Source organism: Calliphora vicina, chromosome 1 (genome assembly GCF_958450345.1).
Source record: "Calliphora vicina chromosome 1, idCalVici1.1, whole genome shotgun sequence".
Taxonomy (NCBI): Eukaryota; Metazoa; Arthropoda; class Insecta; order Diptera; family Calliphoridae; genus Calliphora; species Calliphora vicina.
The window spans coordinates 155,724,951-155,748,403 of record NC_088780.1 but is presented as its reverse complement, the minus strand read 5'-3'; the positions used below and the strand labels follow the sequence as shown (position 1 = coordinate 155,748,403).

General features: G+C 32.5%; 1 protein-coding gene across 2 annotated transcripts; it reads right to left on the bottom strand.

Annotated features, from left to right (window-relative positions):
* Positions 1 to 259: 259 nt before the first annotated feature.
* Positions 260 to 23,323, bottom strand: Vps13B (vacuolar protein sorting 13B). 2 transcript variants are annotated; one of them, XM_065516286.1, is made up of 13 exons: positions 22,503 to 23,299; positions 21,785 to 22,406; positions 19,935 to 21,474; positions 18,692 to 19,870; positions 14,418 to 15,486; positions 12,887 to 14,347; positions 12,667 to 12,823; positions 11,334 to 12,610; positions 11,174 to 11,259; positions 9,542 to 11,047; positions 9,327 to 9,481; positions 830 to 2,626; positions 260 to 751 (listed from the first exon to the last, which is right to left on the bottom strand). In XM_065516286.1, the coding sequence occupies exons 1-13, from the start codon at positions 23,180 to 23,182 to the stop codon at positions 527 to 529; spliced, it is 11,754 nt and encodes a 3,917-aa protein (XP_065372358.1). In that variant the 5' UTR covers positions 23,183 to 23,299; the 3' UTR covers positions 260 to 526. The 2 variants fall into 2 exon arrangements, with proteins under 2 accessions (XP_065372358.1, XP_065372359.1); XM_065516287.1 differs by lacking the exons at positions 260 to 751; positions 830 to 2,626; positions 9,327 to 9,481; ... (5 more) ...; positions 14,418 to 15,486; positions 18,692 to 19,870 and having other exon boundaries at positions 20,909 to 21,092; positions 21,157 to 21,474; positions 22,503 to 23,323.
* Positions 23,324 to 23,453: the final 130 nt, after the last annotated feature.

Sequence of the window (23,453 nt, the reverse complement as noted above, 5' to 3'; positions counted from 1 at the left end):
TTCAATAAATAAAACGTTTTATAAATAGTTATCATAATAAAAGGCCAAAAATTAATAAAAAATATATGGAAATTAATAGTTCCAATTTTGTAATTAAATTATTCTAGTTTAACCAATTGTTTTAAACTTGTTATAAAACTTACCATACAAATAAACAAAGTTTATTTGGCATTTAAATGTTAGAATTTATATTGAGAACAAAATTTAATAATAGCAGCTTTAAACATTGAAAAGAGAAAGAAAAACAGAAATTATAGAATTATTGTATATCAAAAAATTATAATTTAAATGTAAAGTAGTACGCTAAAACAAAAACTTATTAAAATTTAGTATATAAATATATTTATATACATACAACATTATACTGTTTACAGTCTTTTTTAAGATTTCTCTTTTAAATTTATCGTTTTTTTTTAACTACAAAATAATACCAAAATACACAAGTAGGGGAAATTTTAAGAGTTAAATCTTTGGGAATATGTATGTGTATGGAAAATATATTAAAAATAAATACATAAAAACTTACTTAATTTCTTATCATTTTTGAATTTAGTATTTTGAAATAACGCATTATGTGTTCACCCAAATGTTCACTTATATAGAAGGACCAATCCAAGGTCTGTTGACGCCTATAACCGCCAGATGTTAGAGAGCCACCGGTTTGTAATAAATCATAAAGCGAATCTGAAGTCATTTTAATGGATGAGGTGTGCAGGAAATTCATAATACGTTCATTGGTATAGCTGACATCCTGAAAATTTGTATAAATGAAATATTAAAGGAAAATAAGTAAGTTAGGCTGTTCACAAAGGGTATTAACACAACTTACCTCCTCAATGTCCTCTCTTTCATTCTTCAAATGTACATAGTACAAGGTTTTATCCAGATTATCAGCTGTTATCTCCACCTTATCCACCGGAAAAGCAAATTGTAATTTATCCCATTCGGCCTCCGTAATGGCAAATACTGCTGATGTTAGGAAAACATAGCCACGCTTAAGTTGATCCTCCACCGACAAAGTGATTTCATGATAAAATAATATTTGATCGGAAGACAATTCCACCGGCAACAGCTTCCATATACGATAGCCCGATGGTTCGGTAGCTAAATTGCGGCTTGTTGAGGGACAGCGTTGTCTGGGCATGGCATTAAAGCCTACAGTTTGTAACATGCCTTGACCAGCTAATGCCAACAATTCGGCAGCACCACTAATGGGTTTTGTAAATGCCCCCACCAAACCTTTGCTAAGGCCGGTAAATACCTCGACCGTGGAACGAGCCTCGAGGGTATGATGAGCTAAGCCACCTACAGCTCCCAACATACTTATACCCAAACCAGTCATGCCCTGTGAAAAGCCTTCGGTGAAACCTTGTGGTCGAGAGCGTCTTAAAGCTTCTGTTCTTTCGATATGCTCTTCATCCAAAGTCAAACGATCCAAATTTCTAGCCACCGAGGCTGCTAATTTTGTTACAGAATTCACTGTGCCAGCAGTTACGTTCCTTAACAAAGAAGCTGAACCCTGGGTAACACCCACAATGAAACCCCAGGGTCCCCGAAATAGGCCCTGAACGGGTAGAGATACAAAATCCTTCAAGCCAGTAGTAACCGAACGTGCTAAACCACTAGGACTGCCCAATATCTCCAAGGAACCCACCACCCAGCCAGCCCCAAATATAGCACCAGACAAATAATGCATGCCCAAAGATTGGCCAAACTTCAGAGGCAAAGTCAACAGATGTGAGCGCTCATAGGTAGAAAACGATAAAGGTGAATGATCCAAAGCAATGTACAGTCGCACAGAAGTGTGCACCGACAACAAAACTCTCATCGATTCTATGCAAAAAGATCTCAGCTGTAAAGGTTCTGCTGCGTAGATGGCCTGCGTCTCTACATCTCTGGGTATGCTAACTTGATTCTCCACCAAAATTTTACGTTCGTACTCTAATTTCGGCTTATATGCACAATTCGAGGTTTCACACTCCACCAAGGCATCTAAGAAATCCGTTATATAGGCATCCTCTATGTACGCTCGCACAGGACTCAATTTACAATTTATAGAATTCATTTTGAATTCATCTTCAAACAGTTTTAATTTTATATTAATCATTATGTTTCTTTCTTTCAATAGTCTATAATAAGTCTCCAAATAATAGGGTTCGGGAACACAGTCATTTTTCTCATACAGCTCTTCGGCACATAATATCACTGGAAAATCATATTTTCCTGTGGAAAATAATTGATTGTCTATTTGTAAATTAGGTATCACAATATTCATGATGCGTTCATCTTCGTTGTCCTCGTAGGCTATCAGCAAGTAATCGGCATATATAGAGACCACTTCACGTTTCATATACTGACGTGTACTGTTGTCGGTGTGTAGACTTAAATTTATTTCTTTAACAAAGAATCGTACTTTAAGATTCTGTCGCATGGTACCGCAATCATTACGGAAATGTTGACAAACTTCGGTATTTAATTGTTGAGGTGTCTCTTGATAAGTGTTCGTTGCAGGAAGTAGAAATGAGGAAGATGTTTGATCAACAGTTTGCTGTTCTTTGGGTAGAATCTTTGTGGGCTCGGTGGTAGAGAGACGTGAACGCAAGTCTTTAACAGAGAATTCCATTTGCTGAAAAATGGGGATAATAAAAATAAAGTTGTAAACTAAATTTAAGTATTAAAATCGATTTTTGATGGCAAATATGAGTGATCACAAAACAACGTCCTTTTTCCATTTAAACGCTTTTTAACAAAGTTATAGTTGATTTTAGGTTTTCACTTAAAAAATCGATTTTTGATGAAAAATATGAGTGATCACAAAACAACGTCCTTTTTCCATTTAAACGCATATTAACAAAGTTACAGAAGATTTTAGGGTTTCATTAAAAAAATCTATTTTTGATGAGAAATATGAGTGATCACAAAACAACGTCCTTTTTCCATTTAAACGCATATTAACAAAGATATAGCTGATTTTAAGTTTTCACTCAAAAAATCGATGAGATATATGAGTGAGCACAAAACAACGTTCTTTTTCCATTTAAACGCATATTGACAGAGTTACAGGATATTTTATAGCTGATTTTAGGTTTTCACTCAAAAAATCGATTTTTGATGAGAAATATGAGTGATCACAAAACAACGTCCTTTTTCCATTTAGACGCATATTAACAAAGTTATAGCTGATTTTCGGTTTTCACTCAAAATATTGATTTTTGATGAGAAATATAAGTGATCACAAAACAACGTCCTTTTTCCATTTAAACGCATATTAACAAAGTTATAGCTGAATTTAGGTTTTCACTCAAAAAATCTATTTTTGATAAGAAATATGAGTGATCACAAAACAACGTCCTTTTTCCATTTAAACGCTTTTTAACAAAGTTATAGCTGATTTTAAGTTTTCACTCAAAAAATTGATTTTTGATGAGAAATATGAGTGATCACAAAACAACGTCCTTTTTCCATTTAAATCCTGTAACACAGAGTTACAGGATATTTTAAGTTTTCACTCAAAATATTCAGCCCAATTATGAATAAAAATTCCGCGGGAGTTTTTTCAATGAGAAATAACTCCCGGGAACAAACTCCCACGGAATTTTTTATTCATAATTGGGCTGATTGATTTTTGATGAGAAATATGAGTGATCACAAAACAACGTCCTTTTTCCATTTAAACGCATATTAACAAAGTTATAGCTGATTTTAAGTTTTCACTCAAAAAATTGATTTTTGATGAGAAATATGAGTGATCACAAAACAACGGCCTTTTTCCATTTAAACGCATATTGACAGAGTTACAGGATATTTTAAGTTTTCACTCAAAATATTGATTTTTGATGAGAAATATGAGTGATCACAAAACAACGTTCTTTTTCCATTTAAACGCATATTAACAAAGTTATAGCAGATTTTAGGTTTTCAATAAAAAAATCGATTTTTGATGAGAAATATGAGTGATCACAAAACAATGTTCTTTTTCCATTTAAACGCATATTAACAAATTTATAGCTGATTTTAGGTTTTCACTAAAAATATTGATTTTTGATGAGAAATATGAGTGAACACAAAACAACTTCCTTTTTCCATTTAAACGCATATTAACAAAGTTATAGCTGATTTTAGGTTTTCACTCAAAAAATCGATTTTTGATGAGAAATATGAGTGATCACAAAACAACGTCCTTTTTCCATTTAAACGCATATTAACAAAGTTATAGCTGATTTTAGGTTTTCATTAAAAAAATCGATTTTTGATGAGAAATATGAGTGAACACAAAACAACTTCCTTTTTCCATTTAAACGCATATTAACAAAGTTATAGCTGATTTTAGGTTTTCACTCAAAAAATCGATTTTTGATGAGAAATATGAGTGATCACAAAACAACGTCCTTTTTCCATTTAAACGCATATTAACAAAGTTACAGAAGATTTTAGGTTTTCACTCAAAAAATTGATTTTTGATGAGAAATATGAGTGAACACAAAACAACTTCCTTTTTCCATTTAAACGCATATTAACAAAGTTATAGCTGAATTTAGGTTTTCAATAAAAAAATCGATTTTTGATGAGAAATGTGAGTGATCACAAAACAACGTTCTTTTTCCATTTAAACGCATATTAACAAAGTTATAGCTGAATTTAGGTTTTCACTCAAAAAATCGAATTTTGATGAGAAATGAGTGATCACAAAACAACGTCCTTTTTCCGGTTAATCGCATATTAACAAAGATATAGCTGATTTTATGTTTTCTCTCAAAATATTGATTTTTGATGAGAAATATGAGTGATCACAAAACAACGTTCTTTTTCCATTTAAACGCATATTAACAAAGTTATAGCTGATTTTAAGTTTTCACTCAAAATATTGATTTTTGATGAGAAATATGAGTGATCACAAAACAAGGTCCTTTTTCCATTTAAACGCATATTAACAAAGTTATAGCTGATTTTAGCTTTTCACTCAAAAAATCGATTTTTTATGAGAAATATGAGTGATCACAAAACAACGTCCTTTTTCCATTTAAACGCTTTTTAACAAAGTTATAGCTGATTTTAGGTTTTCACTCAAAAAATCGATTTTTCATAAGAAATATGAGTGATCACAAAACAACGTTCTTTTTCCATTTAAACGCATATTAAAAAAGTTATAGCTGATTTTAGGTTTTCACTCAAAAAATCGATTTTTGATAAAAAAAATATGAGTGATCACAAAACAACGTCCTTTATCCATTTAAATGCATATTAACAAAGTTATAGCTGATTTTAGGTTTTCACTCAAAAAATCGATTTTTGATAAAAAAATATGAGTGATTACAAAACAACGTTCTTTTTCCATTTAAACGCATATTAACAAAGTTATAGCTGATTTTAGGTTTTCACTCAAAAAATCGATTTTTGATGAGAAATATGAGTGATCACAAAACAACGTCCTTTTTCCATTTAAACGCATATTAACAAAGTTATAGCTGATTTTAAGTTTTCACTCAAAATATTGATTTTTGATGAGAAATATGAGTGATCACAAAACAAGGTCCTTTTTCCATTTAAACGCATATTAACAAAGTTATAGCTGATTTTAGGTTTTCACTAAAAAAATAGATTTTTCATAAGAAATATGAGTGATCACAAAACAAGGTCCTTTTTCCATTTAAACGCATATTAACAAAGTTATTGCAGATTTTAGGTTTTCAATCAAAAAATCGATTTTTGATGAGAAATATGAGTGATCACAAAACAAGGTCCTTTTTCCATTTAAACGCATATTAACAAAGTAATAGCTGATTTTAGGTTTTCAATCAAAAAATCGATTTTTGATGAGAAATATGAGTGATCACAAAACAAGGTCCTTTTTCCATTTAAACGCATATTAACAAAGTTATAGCTGATTTTAAGTTTTCACTCAAAAAATTGATTTTTGATAAAAAAAATATGAGTGATCACAAAACAACGTCCTTTATCCATTTAAACGCATATTAACAAAGTTATTGCAGATTTTAGGTTTTCAATCAAAAAATCGATTTTTGGTGAGAAATGTGAGTGATCACAAAACAACGTTCTTTTTCCATTTAAACGCATATTAACAAAGTTATAGCTGATTTTAAGTTTTCACTCAAAAAATTGATTTTTGATGAGAAATATGAGTGATCACAAAACAAAGTCCTTTTTCCATTTAAATGCATATAACAAAGTTATAGCTGATTTTAAGTTTTCACTCAAAAATCGATTTTTGATGAGAAATATGTGCGATCACAAAACAACGTTCTTTTTCCATTTAAACGCTTTTTAACAAAGTTATAGCTGATTTTAGGTTTTCACTCAAAATATTGATTTTTGATGAGAAATATGAGTGATCACAAAACAACGTCCTTTTTCCATTTAAACGTATATTAACAAAGTTATAGCAGATTTTAGGTTTTCAATAAAAAAAAATCGATTTTTGATGAGAAATATGAGTGATCACAAAACAACGTTCTTTTTCCATTTAAACGCATATTAACAAAGTTACAGAAGATTTTAGGTTTTCACTCAAAAAATTGATTTTTGATGAGAAATATGAGTGCACACAAAACAACTTCCTTTTTCCATTTAAACGCATATTAACAAAGTTATAGCTGATTTTAGGTTTTCACTCAAAATATTGATTTTTGATGAGAAATATGAGTGAACACAAAACAACGTCCTTTTTCCATTTAAACGCTTTTTAACAAAGTTATAGCTGATTTTAGGTTTTCACTCAAAATATTGATTTTTGATGAGAAATATGAGTGATCACAAAACAACGTCCTTTTTCCATTTAAACGCATATTAACAAAGTTACAGAAGATTTTAAGTGTTCACTCACAATATTGATTTTTGATGAGAAATATGAGTGATCACAAAACAACGTCCTTTTTCCATTTAAACGCTTTTTAACAAAGTTATAGCTGATTTTAGGTTTTCACTCAAAATATTGATTTTTGATGAGAAATATTAGTGATCACAAAACAAGGTCCTTTTTCCATTTAAACGCATATTAACAAAGTTACAGAAGATTTTAAGTTTTCACTCAAAATATTGATTATCACAAAACAAGGTACTTTTTCCATTTTAACAAAGTTATAGCTGATTTTAGGTTTTCACTCAAAATATTATTTTTTGATGAGAAATATGAGTGATCACAAAACAACGTCCTTTTTCCATTTAAACGCATATTAACAAAGTTACAGAAGATTTTAGGTTTTCATTAAAAAAATCTATTTTTGGTGAGAAATATGAGTGATCACAAAACAACGTCCTTTTACCATTTAAACGCATATTAACAAAGTTATAGCTGATTTTAAGTTTTCACTCAAAAAATTGATTTTTGATGAGAAATATGAGTGATCACAAAACAACGTCCTTTATCCATTTAAACGCATATTAACAAAGTTATTGCAGATTTTAGGTTTTCAATCAAAAAATCGATTTTTGGTGAGAAATGTGAGTGATCACAAAACAACGTTCTTTTTCCATTTAAACGCATATTAACAAAGTTATAGCTGATTTTAAGTTTTCACTCAAAAAATTGATTTTTGATGAGAAATATGAGTGATCACAAAACAAAGTCCTTTTTCCATTTAAATGCATATTAACAAAGTTATAGCTGATTTTAGGTTTTCACTCAAAATATTGATTTTTGATGAGAAATATGAGTGATCACAAAACAACGTCCTTTTTCCATTTAAACGTATATTAACAAAGTTATAGCAGATTTTAGGTTTTCAATAAAAAAAAATCGATTTTTGATGGAAATATGAGTGATCACAAAACAACGTTCTTTTTCCATTTAAACGCATATTAACAAAGTTACAGAAGATTTTAGGTTTTCACTCAAAAAATTGATTTTTGATGAGAAATATGAGTGCACACAAAACAACGACTTTTTCCATTTAAACGCATATTAACAAAGTTATAGCTGATTTTAGGTTTTCACTCAAAATATTGATTTTTGATGAGAAATATGAGTGAACACAAAACAACGTCCTTTTTCCATTTAAACGCTTTTTAACAAAGTTATAGCTGATTTTAGGTTTTCACTCAAAATATTGATTTTTGATGAGAAATATGAGTGATCACAAAACAACGTCCTTTTTCCATTTAAACGCTTTTTAATAAAGTTATAGCTGATTTTAGGTTTTCACTCAAAATATTGATTTTTGATGAGAAATATTAGTGATCACAAAACAAGGTCCTTTTTCCATTTAAACGCATATTAACAAAGTTACAGAAGATTTTAAGTTTTCACTCAAAATATTGATTATCACAAAACAAGGTACTTTTTCCATTTTAACAAAGTTATAGCTGATTTTAGGTTTTCACTCAAAATATTATTTTTTGATGAGAAATATGAGTGATCACAAAACAACGTCCTTTTTCCATTTAAACGCATATTAACAAAGTTATAGCTGAAGGTTTTCACTCAAAAAATCGATTTTTGATAAGAAATATGAGTGATCACAAAACAACGTCCTTTTTCCATTTAAACGCTTTTTAACAAAGTTATAGCTGATTTTAAGTTTTCACTCAAAAAATTGATTTTTAATGAGAAATATGAGTGATCACAAAACAACGTCCTTTTTCCATTTAAATGCATATTAACAAAGTTATAGCTGATTTTAGGTTTTCACTCAAAAATCGATTTTTGATGAGAAATATGTGTGATCACAAAACAACGTTCTTTTTCCATTTAAATCCTGTAACACAGAGTTACAGGATATTTTAAGTTTTCACTCAAAATATTTAGCCCAATTATGAATAAAAATTCCGCGAGAGTTTTTTCATTTTTCACATTTTTCCTATTCAATTTCAATGAGAAATAACTCCCGGGAACAAACTCCCACGGAATTTTTTATTCATAATTGGGCTGATTGATTTTTGGTGAGAAATATGAGTGATCACAAAACAATGTCCTTTTTCCATTTAAACGCTTTTTAACAAAGTTATAGCTGATTGTAGGTTTTCACTCAAAAAATCGATTTTTGATGAGAAATATGAGTGATCACAAAACAACGTCCTTTTTCCATTTAAACGTATATTAACAAAGTTATAGCTGATTTTAAGTTTTCACTCAAAATATTGATTTTTGATGAGAAATATGAGTGATCACAAAACAACGTTCTTTTTCCATTTAAACGCTTTTTAACAAAGTATAGCTGATTTTAAGTTTTCACTCAAAAAATCGATTTTTGATGAGAAATATGAGTGATCAAAAAACAACGTTCTTTTTCCATTTAAACGCATATTAACGAAGTTATAGCTGATTTTAAGTTTTCACTCAAAAAATCGATTATTCATAAAAAATAACTTACCTGTGATATATAAAAAATATTTAATCTAATAACACGATGTTTATCACAGATTATAACTTTAACATCACCATGGCCAGGTATGTGCAAAAATTTCTTCCACGTTTTATCCAAGCGTATGGGTTTTGACCATTTTATGGATTTTTTGGTAGATAAATCTTAAAGAAGTACAAAATATATTATTGTAAATAAATTTCAAATGACAGCTAAAGACTTACCACTAAATAAAGCCAAAGTTATATTGCACAAAGTTGTCTCAACATCAGGAAAGTGGGTATACCACTCGGGAGGTGTATAAAAGGATTTACTTTGTTTGGGTATCACATGATACCATTCCAAATGTTTGCCCTCATATTCAGAAATGGTCGAAGATACTTTACTATTTTCACCAGCATTCGTTTGTGCAATTAAAAAGGGACAGTCGGTTTGGTTGTTGATCAAAACAGCTGGCACCACATCCTCAAATATGGTTAAATAATAGACCTGTTCGTGTTCAATCAGTGATACCATTAAAGCTATAGACTCTCCGCCATTTTGTATGCTTAAACATTTGCGATTGAAGGGTAAAGTTAAGGGTATGGGTATGGAAATGTCTGTATCTGCACAATGTTTTATGACCACAAAATATATAAAAGCCGAATCTACAGAACGTTGTGCACTTTGAGCATTTATATCGTAGAATTGGCTAAGGGAAATACCAATGCTGTTTTGTTTGAAGGGTGTTGCTCTCAATACTGTCTTGGTGGTAGAGGCATCTAAATGTTCTACATCTTTTCGTAGTATACTCTCCTTATGATCCATGGCGAAAGGTAGAATGCATAAACGATTTTTGGTATGATTAACTACTGCAAATTTCGATGACAATTTAAACATTTTACGATTGTTTTCAAGTGTTAGAGTTAAGATAAACTTAATGACTTCATCGCCCCTCAAGATGACAATGTCGGTGTATTCACCCTCGTTGACGGTATAGAAATGTTTACTTTGTGTTACTATGGCATTTTCCAAATATATTGGCAGCGACTGTAGCCAATTGGAGCCATTACGTATGCCTATGCTAAATCCTTGTGAGATATTGAATAACATTTCCAAGCCATTGGCATCCACTTTTAGCTCCTTGGGCTGTACACCCAACTCACATATGCGTATTTGTATGCCGGTGGCATTTATAAACATACCCCAGGGTGCCACTTCCAAATTAAGGGTACAGGCAAATTCCCTGGTAACTCTTGTATTGTAGATTACATCGATGCCATGATTTGATTCAGAGATTCGTTTCACTCTCAGCTCTTCTTCATCGTTTAAAGGCCAATTTCGGGCCACTGGTTTAGCCAGTAGACTTAAAGTGTTTTCTATATTCCACTTTTGTTCATCATACCAAAAGAATTTCTGCCAATCTAAGGACTTTAATTTTAGAGTATAATTTTTTGATGAGGCTGTTCCCAAAGGAAAGCTGTACATGAACTCTATTTGATGTTCGGTAAGATGTGTGGCTGGTACATCTAGTATGTGACGTGCACCTTGACCTGGTAAATGTATTTGCGCTTCTTTTCCCGTAGTTTCTTTGGCCTGTGTGGCACAACTTAACATGGAGGATATCTCAAATATGGGCCATATTGTGATGAGTATTTTTTGGGGATAAAAGTTTTCCGTTGCTAAATCGGGTATATCTTCGCGTAGCACTCTTATCCAAAAGCTAATGAATTCATCACTGTTGATGGGTACTAAAAGGGAAAAGGGGAAATGTTGGAATAATAATAATTGAGATAATTTTGGTAAATAGCAGTTTTGTGTAACTCCTCACTATTATTGTGATTTAAAAAAAAAACTAATTTAAATTGACAACTTACCTTTAACCAGCCAAGGTAGTTTTTTATTTGTTCTCAATGGTATATCGCCGGTGCGAGCCCTTATATTATTATCTGCCAACTTCAGTCTAAAATAAAAATTAAAACTCAACATTAAAACCAAACTCCAAAAACCCGTCAACTCCTCTTAAGTAAAACCCACCTCATGGTTATATTTGAACTCTGTTCCACACTATGATAAAACGAATTACGTCCCTGTTTCTCAATAATATATTCCAAAGATTTGTGGCTGACTTCATCAGCTTTAATTTCTTGGCGAAATTCCAAGCGTAAATTATGCGAAACCATCGATAACAATTCTATCTGACCCTTAATCAAAACAAATATTTGAGAATTCGATAGTTTGCGTGATTTGACGGTGATAACTTTATTGCCAATACGTAAGAATTGCTCCATGTGTTGGCTTTCGAATTTAAAAGGTATATGCAGCGACAATGAGGTATCCACTGTATTTGTTTCCTCATCCGTTATATAGAATGTCAACTCCTGACTGTGATAATCACTGCGAAAGGAATACAAATAACATTCTTTGGGATTCAATTGTATGCGTTCATGAGTACCAGTTTGACCAAAGGCCAAAGAGGTCATGGTGCGATTCACCACTATACATTTGGGTATTAAGGCATGACGTATGCGACGTTCATCTAAATCCAAACACTCGGACCAATGATTTTTCGAAGACAGTAGTGTGTGTATTATGGCCGGACCAATATTAAATTGTAAACGGTCTAATACAAAATTGGCATTTATAATATTTTTCTTTTTGTCTATTTCCATATAGGATTGCACAGTGGTTTCCTCCATCAAGGGCATCATATTGAGAAAACCATAATCCAAACATTTTACACTGGCATTAAACGCTATATTTAGATTAAACTTTTGCTGGTCATAAAAAGTGGAATGAAATTTAATATTTTGCACGACAAACATCAAAAACGCTTGGGAGATATGAGTAGTTTTGGCCAAATGGAATTTCTTTAGTAGGGGCGGTAAATCTGCACTTTCATCTGGCTGATTGAGCAGTTTCACTTTAAGCAAATTACAGCTAAGTAGTAATTGAACTTTTGGCACACAATTCGATTGGAAGGTGGTATCGACACGCATACAACCCACTAATACTTTTGGATGTAATATAAAATCAGCATCTTGCCGGCCTTTGCCCAAAACTTCGTCTATATTCATGCTGGCTATAGAATGCAGTTCTTCATCCTCTTCGCTGGTATCAAAACATTCACCATTTACCGATACCAGGGACTGTAGAATAACAACACGCCAAATGGTGGCACAGATTTCTCGCTCTGGTAGTTTAATATCTTTGGAATTGGTCTCCGAAAGCCACAAGTCACAGTAATGCAAAAAACATTCATGGACTTCGCTAAAGTATTCCATGCGACATTTAATGTGTATGGGATTTTCCACCTTAAAATAAAAAATTTACAGAATTTCTGAAAATATTTCTTTAAATATCTACTTACTGCCATGGGCACTGGATAAATATGAATTTTACACATTTTCCTAGGCTGAGGATAACGCCAACAGATTATGCCGTAATCTTTTTTGATTATTTGTATTTGATAGGGTAAAGGCAAAACGCTGTCCGACATTAACTCCACAAATTGAAAAGCTCCAGCTCTGAAAATAATTGAAATAATTTGTTTATTGCATGAAACTGTAACATTTCTCTTTTCCACTTACCTTAAATCATCTTGATAGAACTCCTCTCTTTTAATACTTTTATTATTTTGTATAAACGAACTTACACGTGGACATTTTAAAGCCTTTAACTGTTTTACATTTACAGCCTTATTTGAACCATTACCCTGCAAATGTAGACGCTGGAAACGTAACAATTCTTCTCTCACATAACTGAGTATTGTATTGAAATCATTTACAGCTTGGCGTAGTTGTAGAATGACATAAATACCCAAATCTACTTGTATAATATTGAATTTAACAATAGCATTAATGAGAGGCAAACGATGCCAGGGTTCACTAACAAAATCCATGGAACCTTTGAGAGATATGGGATGTACGAAAACCTTTTTACTTGTACGTAAATAAACAGCTCCCAATGAGTATTTAGCCGAACATTTCTCTGGTCTGGTAAGGTATTTAAGATTTATCTTAAGATCACTGAAAACCAATTTACATTCGTACTCCTGATGATCGGTGAGCTTGAGGGCAATATTATTACATTTGATATTCAAACGATCTGCATTTAGAGTATTACTCTTCATAAGCATTATTTTTGATTTTCGATACACTGGTCCTTTATAGGGCATACTAACACAAGTGTAGGCCTGCAAGGAATTATAAATAACCATTAGATTTTTACATAGTTCAGCTATATTGCGTTCGCTTATTGTGACCACCAATGGCTTGGCCAATTCTATATCAATCTCACACATTTTTAGTTTGGTTAGATGAGATTTATAAGTAAATAATGAGGGAGGTATGCCCGTTGAGGTCATATCACCTGGCATGGTATCAACAATATTTTCCGGGAATAAATTTGTGGCCAATTTTGCTTGCATCGTGTCCATAGTTGGTAAATATACACTCAAATTAAAAATCGAAAAGCTAATGACAGAATCATAGATATTTTGGTTAATCATAAAACTGGGCTGGGATATGGTAAATGACATTAAGGGTTTTTCCATCTCCATTGCCTCAAATAATACACGCGTCTCTGTTTCGTTGCAATTTGAATCGAATATTTTAAATAGAAATACACCGGCCACAAAAGACACTGTTTTCGGTAGACATCTGGGTTGAGTTTGATTATTTTGTGGATATTCGGCCAATTTTTCCAGTATAGCGTTGGTTGAATTTGATTTTGCTGATTGCAAGATATCTTTTGTGGTTATAGAACGCTTTGATGATTGCGATAGAACACCCGAATCGGTTTTGGCTGGTGGTGGTTCCGAGTCTTCATCTATCGACTCAAATTGTGTTTGTGAACCTAAACGACTGAAACGTCGTATTTCTGTTTGGGAGTTTGCCGTTTTTGCTAAACTATTTAGGGATTTAATTGTACGTAAAACCGTTGTTGAGTTGGAACTTTCGGGTGAAAAGAAAAGTGTACTTTCTGATAGAGATTTTAAACTGGCCGCTGCTGGTGTTGAAGGTTTCAGCTTACAAACCTGATTGAGAGTTCTGCAAGTCAATAAAATGAAATATTTTCAGTTAAAAAGAAACAGAAAGCTGGCAAAAATATAAAACTTACTCTGATATTTTTTCCAATCTTCTCAAATGACAACTAAACATATTCAATTGATCCGTATTTATGCTAGCCATAAAATCAGTAGCACAATTAAACTCAATGGCCTGGCCACAAATTAAAATATTATTATAAACTATATTGGGGGCATATGTGGCTATTAAAGTGAAATTCTTGAAAATTTCATTTAATTTCAAAGATTGTTTACGTTCTGGATTATTCCATTCCACTGCCGGATTAGTGTGAACATTTTGTGCTTTATTACGCATGTGTGTCAAAATTTCCAACCAGTTACCCGAGGCTGCCGACAATTTCTTCAAAGTCATCTCATATTGACGATCCTCAACAATTGAGCCAGGTATACTGAGTATACCCATGCTGGCCGCTTTACCATAAACATCCGGTCTTAAAGGTTTACGTTGCAGTGGATTTTGTAGATTGGGTGTTACATTTATGCTATCGATTTTACATATCAATACTGTACATTGTTTCTTAAGATTATCGAGGGGAAAATAGCATGTAATGCCTTTACTTTCAAAGTGTACTAGAGGCAATTCAGAGGCAATAATTATATTTTCTTTAGCATTTTTAGTCTCTAAATCTTGTTGATTTTTATCGAGTATTACACACAAGGGTTCCATAAATTCTTGTACACGATCTAAGTCCACAATAATTTCCATTGCTTGCATTACTATTAAAACCTCACTGATATTACGACCTACTTCTCCTTTCCGTTTGACACCGATACGTTTATAGAAGTCTTTCAAGCTGACTTTGGTTAGTATGACATTCAGGAAAGGATGTTCATTCGATTCGGCTATCATACGCATGCGTAAATATTCCTGTTGTAACCAATCATATCTATCGGACTTCTGATAATAGTTTAGACTAAAATTGCCAATTTTACTGGTGTACTTAGTAAAATCTTGTCCTTGATCTACGGTCGAGAGAAAATCTTCAAATTCCACAACAAGTTTACTTTTCTGCGTTTGTTCACGGGCACTCTCAACTTCGGCCACAACTTTGGCTATGGTCCACTGACAGAAGAGAGATATTTTGTTGAGAAGGGATTTTTCTGGAATTTATTACAAAAGAAAAAGGTTAAAAAATATATATTTATTTAACACGGAATTGATAAAATGAAATAAAATAAAGCAATTATTGACTGTAAGTTCTTTTTGGCAAAGAACGACTTTGACAATATTCAAATAATACGCCTTATTTGGAGGCCATTTTATGTTTGATTAATTTGTATGTTCAAAGGGTTTTGCACAAATATCGTAGGTTTATTCATTTTTCAGAATAAACAATTACAGCTAATTCCACCTTTATTTTATGTGTCTAAGTTAATTATTTCACACAATTTAGAGTAATTTCATGATTGCTGGTTCTTTATTACAGACATTTCAAATTGCCCCTACAATATCCACATTCTTATTCAATCAGGACTATAGTAATAGACACTCGATTATACATAAAATCATAGTTTGAAAACTAATCTGTCAAAGTCAAAAACCTAAGTGATTAGAATGTGAAAACAAAAACAACACTTTTAGTTTTCACTAGACAAAAATGAACAAAAGTAATTTAGCGTAAATAATTTATTTTTTAATTCGAATGTTGAAATAGGAGCCTAAAATATGAAAAACAAGTAAGAGATCTATATTCGGCTGTGCCGAATCTTATATACCCTTCACCAAATTATACTTTAAAATAAATTTTTTTTAAATATTTTTAGGTAAACAAAATTTAATTTTTTTTTTCGAAATTGTTTTTTAATTTTTTTTTAAAAAAAAGTTTTTTCCAAATTTTTTTAAAAAATAATTTAAAATTTTTATTTTTAGTTTTTAATTATTTTTTTTAAAAAAATTTGTTTTTTTTTTAAAAAAAAAAATTATGACAAAAAATTTTTTGGAAAATATGATATCCATATTGTCTATATTAATGACTTAGAGCTAGTTTCTTACTTGTCAGTTAAACTCAGCTTAACACGCTGTTATATTAAACCAGAAACATATTTTGCCGGAATTTAACCAACGATTGTGTTTCTCAGTAGTGGATTAATTTTGTTAGCATTGCCATACTTTTCAGTCAAATCACATGTTTATTCCTCAAAATTGTTCATATAAATATGGCAATACTTTATATTTTATAAGAAAAAGCAACCGCGTACATAACTTTTTTTTGTAAATTATAACTTTGTAAAAGATAAAGTGACATTAAAGTATAAATGTATATGAAAAATTATATTGATGTTAATAAAGCAAATGAAAACAAAGAGCTGCTGTGCTAAATTGTTTATTTTATTTTTCATCTTTTTGTGCTTTGGTATTTTATACTTAGGTTTAACTCACCAATGATGCTGAGTTAAACCTAGATTATATAGCATATAAATAATAAGTGAGAAACACAATTTTTAGTTTAATTTAAGTTTAAACGAAGAATGTAGATTATCTTTATCCCAGAAACTAGCTCTTAGTAATCCATATATAGATCAAAAATAGGTCAAAAATCGAGGTTGTCCCGGTTTTTTGCTCATATCTCCGTTATTTATGGACCGATTTTGCTGATTTTATATAGGAAAGTTCTCGAAAGCATGTCTGACAGAATTATTGAAGATTTGGATCCCGAAGATATCTGGGGTCTTCAGAAAATTGATTTTAACAGACAGACGGACATGGCTTAATCGACTCCGCTATCTATAGGGATCCAGAATATATATACTTTAAAGGGTCGGAAATGAAAAATGTAGAAATTACAAACGGAATGACAAACTTATATACACTGATGGACAAAATTCACCGCCATTTCCCCTTTAGGATGTGTAAAGAACCACCACGCTACGTTTTTGTAAATTAGGTTAAGTTAAAATGTCTTGTTTTAACTGAAGTATAATTAAAATGAATTATTGTTTTTGTTGAAAAAATAAAATTTTGTGTTTCAATTATATTTATAACATGGTAGTCCTTTAAACATTCTAAAGGGAAATGGCGGTAACTTTTGTCCATCAGTGTATACCTCTCACGAAGGTGAAGGGTATAATAAGATCACTATTGTTCATACGAAAATATGTCTGAACTCTGTATAACGAGAGCAGGTCAATTAGTCCGTAACTTTTTGAATTTCCCGCATCTTAACTGTAATGACAACACTGCTCCTGCCAACAGGCATCTGTTGAACAAGCAGCGTCATTAAGTTTAGAATGGAAAAAAGTGAAATTCGTGTGACCATTAAGCTGCTTAATTTAAGCATTATTTCTGGCGAAAAAAAAACATCACTCAAACCAATGGTAAGCTCTGCACCATCAATTTCAATTGTTGAAAATTGGTTTACTAAATTTCGCTGTAGCCGTACAAGCACAAGGAACATGCCGAACGTTCTTGGCGCCCAGTTGAGGTCTCTACAACCAAATCAATTGAAAAAATTCACGATATGGTGGAATCCATAGATATCTCACTTGGCTCAGTGGTTTAAATTTTGATTTAACAATGGAGGAACTTTACCAAAGTGTATAGAGCTCAAGGAGACAATAATGAAAAAAAATATGTTTTATCCAAAAACCTGAGTTTCCCCTCGTATTATGGACGAAATTTGTGATAAAACATAATATTTATGAAGGAAATCAAGTTAAACATTTATATGGTCCTGACGAACTTGAAAATATCGTGTTACTCATTTGTTATATTTCTGAAATATTCTTCGAATTATATGTTTTAGTAAGAAAAATTAAAGGAAGATGGATCAGGAATACAATAATCAAGGTATGTATTGATTTTATAATAAAAATTAACTATTTCTTAACTATGTTTGGGATATGCCATGTTAATTCAGTCAGTTACGTTACTCTTTTATATATATATTAGCTGTCTCGGCAAACGTTGTCCTGCCATACAAATTATTTCTAGTGAATATTTTGGTTCCAGCGGTATGAAATATGTATACTCCACGACCTATTCTCATACTTACCAATTATACATACATAATTTCATAAAAATCGGTAGAGCCGTTTCGTTCTGTTTGAATTATTTGGATATTTTGCTAATATAAAAATACTTAAATCGCGATTAAAAAATGTGTAAATTTGGGTTTGTATGTATTTTTTCTGGATAGGGACCCCCTAATGACCTAGCAGTATGAAATATTCTTTACGACCTATTCTCATACCTACCAAACATACATACAAAATTTCATAAAAATTGGTTGAGCCGTTTCGGAGGAGTTCAAACACTAACATTGTGACACGAGATTTTTATATATTAGATAAATTAAATTTAACTTACTCTCATTAGCTGGTAGTGCTGATACATCCGAATTGCTATCCAAATCCATAAACTCCTTAATATGTTGATTTTCTTCTGAGGTGGTTAAAATCAGTAAAGGTATCTTCGATGTTTTACAACTGCTTTTGCGTCTACTTGACAATGTGGGTGTGCAGGAAATCTTTTGACTCATTTCAATTATACTCATGAGGTGAGCGAAATGTAATTGCAATATTTTAACATTATTGCCAAACAAATGTATGGTAGAGGAGTCTAAATGTAGATTTAGACAAACAATTTCCTCAAACTTTTCATTATTTGCGGCATTTTCCATGGCGGGCTTTGAACGTAAACTGGGTTTAGGCGAAGGCGGTGGTGAACGTTCGCTACCCGAAAATATTTCCTTTAAGGAATTCGATGATACTGAAGAGTTTTCTATAAGTTTAGCAGTACGTTCGGGTAGATTTTTACTTTTCGGCTTTAATTTGGGCGAACTTGTGCGGGATTGAGATTTAAAGGTGTAGTCTAGATCGGTATTAATGGTAACGGCTTGTTTGCGTTTAGTGGTGGCCACAGTTAAAGTGGTCTGCCATGGTTTAAGCACAGGCATTATTATGTTGTTGTCTTCCAGGGTATTTATGTCCATATCTTGAAATTGTATGGTCCAGTTGAAAGTAGTTTTGGCTGTAAGGGGCGGATTAACTTTCAGGCGCAGACTGGAACGTGTGATATACTCAGCAAAGGTGGATTTCAGCAAAATCTTGGGTAATTTGAGACGGGTATAGAGTTTTTTGAAAACATTTTCGCTTTCATTTGTTAGACTTTTATTTGTTACATCCAATTGACTTTGTGCTATATCAATATAGATTATTATGGTGTTGAATAGTTTAAAATACTTTTTGATTTTCTCTTCATCACTTTCGGGCGGTATTTCATCGGGTATATCGATTACAATGGGATCTGTAACGGTCAGTTCGAGGCGTTCATCCTTTTCGGAACTAAAATGTATGGTTTCTTCGGGTTGCGATATTTTTCTTAACGAACTAGAGTTGCGTGATGATTTGCGTGCAAAAATTTGTGGCATTGCATTGTTGGCTTGATAAATTATGGAGGTGGAAGGGGCGGAACTGGCAATTAGACTGGCCGGTACTGGAGGGTTTTGTAAGTTTTGTGTTTGTATTTCTATTTCTGCGGAATAATCTTTAATAAAGATTGATTAAATTTAAATTATAAACAATTTTAAAATTGTTTAAATAAAACTCACCTGTTGCTAATTTACTTTCCTGCTGGGTAACAAATGATAGAAAATCCAATAGATTTTTGTCGGCATTCAAATTGAACTTGTCCAGCCACACACCAATGGCCATTTCTATATGTTCATTATTAGTTTTTTTTATAGATTTCGATTGACTTGCAGGCTGTTCATCACTGGACAGATTGGGATATTGCAGTTGTAGTTCAAACCATTTATTTTGATTGTTATGCATTTTGGCTTGTGTATTTAGGACATTATAGCGGCGTATTTGTGAAGTATTTCTGCCAATTACCACATCCGAGTGTAGAGCTGATAAAGTTACATTCCATATGCCAAAGCTATGATAATAACGTTGCTTCACCATTAGCTTAGATAACACGGAATTCAAGGACAGTGTGTCAGCTGTAACTAGAAAATGATTTAATACCTCTACCATTTTAATAACACTATGTGGTTCATAGTTTAAGGAGGCCTTGAATAATTGTAGTCCAGCTATTAATTCTCTTTTGGTGAATTGTAATTTAATAACATCACATTGTAAATCCAATTTTTTTATAGGAACTTCATCGTTTTTCCAGTAGTATGGTTGTAATAAAGTACCATAGGCCAGCTGTAATTTGGGTATAGTCAGCAATTTTATGAGATTATCGGTAGAGGGTGATATTAGACCCATGGAAAAGTCCTTTATGTATAATTCATAATTATCATAACAGGCATTTAATAACTCTTGAGGTTTATCAGGCAATTGGCAAGTTGTGTGAACTAATTTATCGGGATTTATGGGAGTCGATAGAGTGCCTTCGACTTTATCAAAATATAATAACATATAGGGCAAGCAATTCTTTACAGCATTTGGCAGTTTCCTATGTATGCGTAAGGAGGGCTCTGGTTCTGTTTTAGCATAAACTTCTATACGCATACGTTTTAGTTCAACTTTATATTTACACAATGGTATACCTTGCATCAAAGCATCATAGTCTTCTACTAAGGGAGGATGTAGCTTGGGTGATCCTTCTGCTAAATGCACACCACCTGATCTTGCCAATACATGAGCCCTGGTTTCATCTGATTCTCCCACTTCTCCGCTAACCGTGTTAGTGCTATGATCCTGTGCTATTAGGATTTTTTGGGTGTTTGTAGCACCTGCAGTGTTGGTTTCCGTTTTCTCTACATTTGATGAATATGCTGTTGAATCGTATGAGTCTATTATAGTTTTAATTACATTTTTAACCTGCAGAAATGTTTGATTGTAACGAAATGTTATGCCAGCCGATAGTATACGATATTGTCTATGTAAATCCGTTAGTTTTCCCTCATTTGCGGTATTTGTGAGGGTGGTTGTGGCAGTGCCACCACTCTCCTGGCTGTCTACATGACTTGAGCGATAGGTTATAACATCGAAGGCGAATATGGGACTCCTGTAGAGCAAGTAGTCATCTGTGATGCGTGTCACGTAATCATCGTAATTGGTAACACCCCAGCCCTTGTCTGCAATCATGCATTGATCATCAAACAAGGATTTATCAATGAAGGAACGAATGTTGGTGAACTGCGGGGCAAACAAATTAAATATATAAATATTTTTGGTTAATTGTAAGATGTTGGGAAAGGATTTATAGAATGAATGGCTGAAATTTTTTAATTCTGTGAAAATCTTTTGATTAAACAAATTTTGAGTGAAATATTTATGAAAATTTGTAGTTAGAATTGATTGAGGCAACAAATTTTTAGTGGAAATTGTGTGGGAAAACAAAATGTCAATAATAAAGATATTTTGGTGAAACAAAGTCTTAAGCAAAATTGATATATAAAAAAAAATAGTGAACATTTCTTGGATGTGAACAGTATTTCCCACTTACCGGAGGTGTATCTATTATAGCATAACTATTTGTTTGATCATCAGTGCGATAACTGCCCAAAGGTTCTACATAAATACTGGATATACCCATCTTGGTATTTGACCACTCCAACTCTTTTGACATTACTCGCTCCCAATACAAACCACCAATAGTAAATCGTACAATCGGCATATAACGTATACGCTTTATACCACCCATTATAGCATCGTTTATAAATTCCGAATTCTTCAGGGTCAAATTTAATTCCTCCACATAAATGCCTATATCCTTAGTGTGTCCTACAGGATCGTCTGTATTGCAGTCATCTTTTTCCTCATCATCAAGACTGAAACTTGGCAATAGATTCCATGCCCATGATAAATACGTACCGCCACTATTTGCCCTACTAGTGGCCATATCCGAAGCACTAAAATCGTCTGGAGTTGTGGACGTTGAATCGGAGGCATTTGTTTTTTCCGGCACCATTTGGGTGATGAATTTTATGAGACGCATTAGCAAAGGTATTTGCATGGTGGAAAGGTTTAAATCGAGATTTTGTGTAAACACACCAATACGCGTTGTACTGCTGTTGGCCATTGTTTGGCAATTGTATTTGCGTAAAACGCGACATTCTAAGGTGCATCTGGAAATAGAGGAAAGTTATAATAAGAATAACAGAAAGCAATTTCTGTAAGATACATAAATTTGCGGTGCACCTTTACACGACTCTCAAACTTACCGATACATAACCGGCTCTTGACACACATCAATTTGTCCTGCATCATTGCGTTTATCCAAACATATTGTCAAATCGGAGATATTTATCAATTTTCTCATCAACACCTTATTGGGATTCACATCGACAATGGCCAGATGCCACTGTTCGTTGGCCGGACCATAGCTGAGATGCTGAACATTCATGGACACCACAATGTCCTCCTCAATATATTTCAAAATAATATTCTGGCATTGGACATTAATGTTATTGAGAATTTTCGTGGCCAAACTAGAACCAATCGACGAAGTATCCTCACGTTCATTATTTTTATTGCTGGCACTAGTGCCCTCAACCGATGACTGATGTTGTGGTGAACTGCTGCCCGTGGGCGATTTAGTGCCACTAGTATCTTCACGATTTGATTTCAAGACAAATTCAATAGTATTGATCGATATGCGTATGGGTTCTGAGGTAATCTTAGTCCATGGCACCGATATGACTAATTCGTGTATGTGACCCGATAAGAATTGAAAGGGCAAATCTAATTCCTGTTGCAACACATCTAAACGTAAATCCAAATTATGGAATGTTACTTCACCCTCCCACAAGGAAACTTGAAAATCTTGTGGTCGTATATTTTTGACATATTTCGTCAAATAGTTCAGAATAAGAGGAGTTATATAGGATTCGATTTTAAACATGTTTTCACCTCGTATGAGCACTCAAAATTTTTTGTGGCAATAATTTTATTCAAAATCTATAACATTTTTATACACATGGCTATGTCAATTTACTTAGAATAGAAAAAATCTTATTTTTTGGCTTTTTTAAATACTTTTACATTAAATTTTAAATTTTTTTCTCAAAAATTCTTTCAGAATTAAAAACTTCACACGTCAATGAAAAAAATATTTTCCAGCTGTTTAAACAGCTGATGACAGGGTCACCAAATCCACCTAAACGATGTAAACA